The sequence below is a fragment of the Pundamilia nyererei genome, unplaced genomic scaffold, assembly GCF_000239375.1.
Source record: "Pundamilia nyererei isolate P.nyererei 1_Seehausen unplaced genomic scaffold, PunNye1.0 scaffold00064, whole genome shotgun sequence".
Lineage (NCBI taxonomy): Eukaryota > Metazoa > Chordata > Actinopteri > Cichliformes > Cichlidae > Pundamilia > Pundamilia nyererei.
This window is the reverse complement of record NW_005187465.1, coordinates 2,627,309-2,633,702: the sequence shown is the minus strand read 5'-3', so window position 1 is coordinate 2,633,702 and position 6,394 is coordinate 2,627,309. Positions and strand designations below refer to the sequence as shown.

The 6,394-nt window shown below is 40.9% G+C and overlaps 1 protein-coding gene across 2 annotated transcripts in view; it reads left to right on the top strand.

Annotated features, from left to right (window-relative positions):
• mtmr2 (myotubularin related protein 2) overlaps window positions 1-4,926 on the top strand; it is a 15,347-nt gene extending 10,421 nt beyond the window's left edge. For both annotated transcript variants that reach the window (XM_005735567.2, XM_005735566.2), the window contains exons 11-16: window positions 254-439; window positions 529-735; window positions 816-908; window positions 1,011-1,124; window positions 1,296-1,472; window positions 2,544-4,926. In XM_005735567.2, coding sequence (XP_005735624.1) covers window positions 254-439; window positions 529-735; window positions 816-908; window positions 1,011-1,124; window positions 1,296-1,472; window positions 2,544-2,708 — 942 coding nt within the window. In that variant the 3' untranslated portion in view covers window positions 2,709-4,926. The remainder of the gene's footprint in view (window positions 1-253; window positions 440-528; window positions 736-815; window positions 909-1,010; window positions 1,125-1,295; window positions 1,473-2,543) is intronic.
• Window positions 4,927-6,394: the final 1,468 nt, after the last annotated feature.

Genomic DNA, 6,394 nt, shown 5'->3' with positions numbered 1-6,394 from the left:
GGTTTTTTTCTCTGTATCTATGAAGCGCCTTGAGGCGACTTATGTTGTGATTTGGCGCTATATAAATAAAATTGAATTGAATTGAATTGAATTGAATTAAAAACTCTACCTGCTGTGGTGACCTTGCTGCTTAATGTAGCTTCTACTACTACTGATTCAGGACTGTCTCGTTGGCAATAATTTAACTGGATCTGTTTTTCTGTTCTGTGCCCCGTGGATCTTAGTAACCACTGCATCCTCTACTTTCCCACAGATGAAAGGGGGTGGATATGAAAGCGAGGATGCCTATCAAAACGCTGAGCTGGTTTTCTTGGACATTCACAATATCCACGTGATGAGGGAGTCGCTCCGCAAGCTGAAGGAAGTTGTCTACCCCAATATCGAGGACTCCCACTGGCTCTCCAATCTGGAGTCCACTCATTGGCTTGAGCACATCAAGGTGAGCATAGTGACCCATCGGTTGGGAAAGGACATTGTAAAAATATTGCAGTGATAATGGTTTGTGTGTTTCTGGTCCTGTGTTTGTAGCTGATCCTGGCTGGAGCGCTGAGGATCGCAGACAAAGTGGAGTCAGGGAAAACGTCGGTTGTGGTGCACTGCAGCGATGGCTGGGACCGCACGGCTCAGCTCACCTCCTTGTCTATGCTCATGTTGGATGGTTACTACCGCACCATTCGCGGCTTTGAAGTGCTGCTTGAGAAAGAGTGGCTGAGCTTTGGTCATCGCTTCCAACTGGTAAACAGATTATTTTTCCACTTCGGTCCAGCTGGAAGTCTAGTTTCATCACTGATTCCTTATGCTCCTGTTTCTGGCAGCGCATTGGTCACGGAGATAAGAACCACACGGATGCAGATCGCTCACCTGTTTTCATTCAGTTTATTGATTGTGTCTGGCAGTTAACTCGTCAGGTAAGTGACACATATTGAGTTAAGGTTCTGAAATGTTTAGGAAAAGGTTCTTTCAAGGATTGTAATCAAGCTGTTTTTTGTTTTGTTTTTTTTAAATTCAAGTTTCCTGCCGCCTTTGAGTTTAATGAATACTTCCTGGTGACCATCCTGGATCACCTGTACAGCTGCCTGTTTGGGACATTCTTGTGCAACAGTGAACAGCAGAGGTTAAAAGAAGTAAGCTCATTTGGTTTCTCGGTATTTTATGATTTTTTCCCCCCTCTCATTATCGTTTTACTTGGGATAATATAGCTTAATAACTAGCATAATACGAATCAGAGATGGCACAAGAATGAATTAGTTTTTCACTCGTATGGTTTGTGTAATCACATTCCTTTTTTGTTACAGGAGATTCCCAAGAGGACAGTCTCATTGTGGTCATATATTAACAGCCAGCTGGAGGACTTCACCAATCCTTTGTATGTGAACTACTCTAACCATGTACTGTTCCCAGCAGTCAGCTTACGCCACCTGGAGCTTTGGGTTGGCTACTACATTCGCTGGAACCCACGCATGAGACCTCAGGTACGTCAGGAAGACTTGCTGTTGTTTGGACTTCACTTGTGTGATGATCGCTGCCCTATACTCACAGTACATTCCTCTACTTGCCAACTGGGAACACCTGGGCGCTATCCAGACTATGAAGGTGTGGCTCCCACTCCATTCTGCTTCTCATTCACCTACCTACTGGCCACCACACATCACCTTAGTTTCTCTTCAGTGTCATTATGTTGTTTTTGTACTGACAGCACCAAACATACCTTCAGATTCATCCCCACCCTACATGAGTGATCTTAGTGATTTTGACAGCTCATTAGTTTTGCATTACAGTTATACAAGTCTGCACAAAGGCCGTTTGATACCCACCATTGCAGTGGCTCACAAATGGCACTGAGGCTAAAGTTGATGTCACATCCACTGACGCTGGCCATTTCTGCCAGTTGTGCACCTCTCAGTTTCTATAATGTGGTGTGTTGTTCTGTTTTACTGACACATCACTACTGAAGCTCAGATTCACAGAGGGGGATGTTACAGCAGTTTGAAAAGATAAGACTGGGAAACTTTGACTTCTCTAATATCAGCGTTTATGTGGCAGTATTGTCTGAGTGGTGACACTTGCTGTTCAGGAGAATACTGCAGAAGCTACCTGCACTGTAAAGGCGAGCATAAATGGATGTGACTGTGTGATGTTCTTAACATTGTTGCACAAAGCACCCAGTGCAGTGTGTTCACACTTCGTCATCGGCTTATGAACCAGTTTTTGACAAACTGGGGACTCGTCAAGGATCTGAAGGTGGGATGTCTTCCGTAGCTGAAAAAACTTTGCCATCTGGGAGGAACCTAAGGTGATGTGTGGCATGGTAGCAGGCAGGTAGATGGGCAAGAAAAAGAAAGAATGAAGTACCAGCTACAGCTTTATCGTGAGGAAATTCACAGTCTAGGTCTAGGTAATCCCAGATGAAGAGTCCCTGCCCTGTCCACCTGGAACTGGGAACGCATGCAGAGAAAAAGTTGAGAGAATAGGGCAGAGGTTGGCACTCGTGCACTTAATTTTACTCAATTAACTTTCTTTTTTTTCTCCCTCCCTTTTACCAGGAACCAATTCATCAGCGCTACAAGGAGCTATTAGCAAAGCGTGCCGAGCTGCAGAAAAGGGTAGACGAATTACAGCGAGAGGTGGCCAATCGCTCAGCTTCTTCCGCCTCTGAGCGGCCAGGCTCGCCCACACGCTCCATCACTCCGGTGCAGACCTTTGTTTGACGCTACTCAACCCTCGGTTGACGGTCACAGAAGCTGAACCGCACTTGTGAGAAGGTGTCATACAGCAGTAATAAGCCGCTTTGATACACTACCACCAAAAGTCAGAATAAGTAGTATTTGTTACTGTATTTGCATCTCTCACAGGTCATGTCGAGCCTGCTTGCAACAGAAGTGTCTGTCTCAGACCACCTGCCTACAGCCATATGTATTCCTCCTCTGAGGTTGAGAGGATACGTACCCAGAATAGCGAGGACTGTTTAGCATATCGACCTACCTACAATCAGTGTTTTGTTTTAAGTACACTAAATGTTTATGCCTTATATACTTTATAGGAACACTTGCCTCATTTCTTGCTATTGATTTGAAAGCACTATAACTGAAGGAACCGTGAGGCTATGCAGTGCTGCAGAAGTGATTTTTAGCACAAGGAAACACGGACTAAAACAAATTGTTGAGTTGATAAATATTAAAATGAAATGTAGCTTAAGGGCTGTGATGTTAGCTTCTTCTGATATTAAAAAAAAAGTAGTTATAAAGTGCATTAAAAAGCAGTTAGGGTTAGCTTTACAAATCTTTTTAGATTGTTGAGACCAAACGTTTTTTGTCATGCGTGACATTTCTCTCACCAAGTGGTTTATCTTTTGTAAGTTTCCTTTTTCCAACTATTTAACATTATTTATTATCTTTCGTTCCAGATGTGTATTTATAACTCGCAGACACCTTCTGTCTTGTGTCGTGAATTGATTAGCTGCGTCTCCATGCAATATTAATAAGCTGCAAAGATTATGCAATAGCTCATTTGTCCCAGGAGTCCTATGGGAACAATTCTCGCAGAGGCTTTTTAAAGCTGTTATCAGCCAATCTTTTTGGCAGAAGAATGTGTAACTACACAAATAATGGGCTTTTTATGTAGTTTTGCAAATTTGAATAAGTACCCGTGCCTTGTCCTGAATGACTGGGAAAATGACAAAAGAACAGTGTGATGGTTTCAGCCTGTAGCCTTTTTGCTGCGTATTCAAATAATTGCAATAAAGCTGCAACTCAAGGATTCAGTATGGTTTGTCACATTAGCATGTTGCTAACAACAGCAGCATTCTCCAGTCAATTTCTTGGGTTTTGTGGTTTTGTGTTTCAGATATTAGCCAACTCTAATAACACTAGCCCTATTTCTGATCTTTCCATAAAAATAGGACAAAGAGTGCCTTTTACTGTAAATTAAGAAGGATAAAAGTCTGGAATTTACAGTGTGACTGTGGGGTAACCTAATACCAAATTACAATCTGAAAACATTCATTTATTCTCTGTTTTATCTTTATATAGTAGCGTTAAGACATCCGTCACCCAGTAATAGATTCTTCATGTGACTTTTACATTGAATTCATGCAGCTATATTTGTATGTAAATCATGTCTGCCACTGATCTTGATCGTTGCAATCCTTTTAAAATGCACAGCTGTCTAAGTGACACCATTCCATGTGGTTGCAAAGAGGCTGCAGTCCTGTATGCACTTCATTAGATCAACACTTGAATTTGGAAATTGATATACTGCAGGCATCAGGAACATCCAACTGTACTCTTAACTGCCAATGTGTTAAAAAGTTTAGTAAAAGTGCTGATGCTGTGTAGTCAACTTTTGGCCTTTTTTTTTTTTTTTTATAAAGGCATTGTGCATATGTATGCATGTGTATACTATACAAGAAGCTTGTAGCTTGAGGCTTGTAATTAATTACAATACAAACAGCTATTTGTGAACCAGAAGTCTCCTAATTTTGTTTGCATTGAACAATTTCATCAAGAAAGACTACAACTGAAGGTATTTCCTCTATCTCAATTTATGTATTTTTTTACTTATTGGTTGGTTATTCCAGTACACAATATCAAGAACCTCACTTCACTCATAGAAGACCTTGCAAATGTAAGACAATCAGAGCACTCGTGGAGCGACACTTTTTTAAAACTGAGAATTTGCAGGTATAAAATTCATAGGGATGGTTTCGCGTGTAGTACTCAACCGTTACATGGGTGAGTCCATAGTGTTGTGGTTTACATGTTTAACAAGCAAAAGATTCCTGGTTCATATTTGGGAGAAGACACAAGTCCCATTATGGTTGCAACAGGTGGATCAAACCAGTAAAGACCATGGTGTATAAACTTTACACTTTCTATACAAAAATGACAAATCATGAACGTCTTCATATACAATCTGTTGGGTTTTATTTGTTTTTGTTTGTTTGTTTGTTTTTTTTTTGGGGGGGGGGGTTAATCAACTTGTTATGTTGACTAAGCACTGTAACATATTGAACATACAGAAGGTAAAAGTCAGTACCCACAACACTGATTTTGCTAACTGCACAGTGGGTAATTAAATTTATGAGAGGAAAAAACATGGAAGAGATAAACTAACAAAACAGTAATAAGAAATAAATAAACAATGAAATGGGACCACAGTTCTGACATATTTGTGTTTTTTCAGTTGTTTACTTAGGATATAGAGTTTAAGATTAGCGTTTTAAAATTGGTTTTTGTTTTGGTTTGTGACTGAATCACATCCAGTGACTGGAAAGGATCAGTTTGGCAACAGCTTAATTTCTCAACGTGACAATGATCCCAAATACACTGCCAATGCAGTAAAAGCATAGCTGAAAAGAATAATATGTAATGAAACCCTATCAGTCAAGCTTGCTACTGGATATACTGTATTTCCATTTATGTTTGCAAACAGGAATGGTTTTATAAGTGGAGGGCATTGACTTTTTTTTCACTAGTTTTATATTTTGCAACTCTTCCAGCATGGACGTTATGAATGTTATGCTGCCTGTAATATCAGTTAGTATGACCAGTTTGGTGGTGGATTAGTGATGGTCTTGTGAGGATAATTCATGAAAAGATACACAGGCCTCTGCAGGCTAGGCAACAGCATCCTGACTACCATTAGGTACCAGGATGCAGGTTCAGGCCGTACACTGCTGCAGTGGGTCCTCAGTTCTTATTGGTGCACAACAATGCCCAGCCTCATGTGGCAAAAGTATGCAGGCAGTTCCTGGAGAATGACGGAATAAATATGATTGACTGGTCCTCATGCTCACCTGACCTAAATTCAGTCCACATCTAATCCAATCCACACAAATCAAACAGCACACTTCTGGGATTTTAAGCTTTAGTCCATCAGACTACTGACAGTGTGAGGTGCAAACTGACAGCAGTTTGCACCTCACACTGTCTAGGAGCTCAGTGATGCCCTGATCCAGATCTGTGAGGAGATCCCCCAAGACCCTATCCATTGTCTCATTAGCGGCATGCCCAGATGTTGTCGGGCATGATTGCAACCTTTTTTGGGGCCATACAAACTACTGAGTTTCAGTAGTTCAACTTGCATATATACAAAAAACCTGAAATAGTTATTTTAAACAGAATAGAGACATCTGTCTGGGATAGAAAGACTGGAAAACGGTTTAGAAGTACAGGTATCAGATACTGTTTAGGTTCCTGATAGCTAAACATACACAGTGGCTATTGGATCGAATACGATAACATTATTATTGAATCACTCTTTGAAAAATACCATTCTTTGTTTAAAAATTATATTTCCATTGCACTCCGGGTGTAGCGTGTGAGAAGACGAAAACGTGTTAACTGAATCCTGGCACGTGATTGGCTCTGCAGATTTCAAACTTAAATCCCGCGTG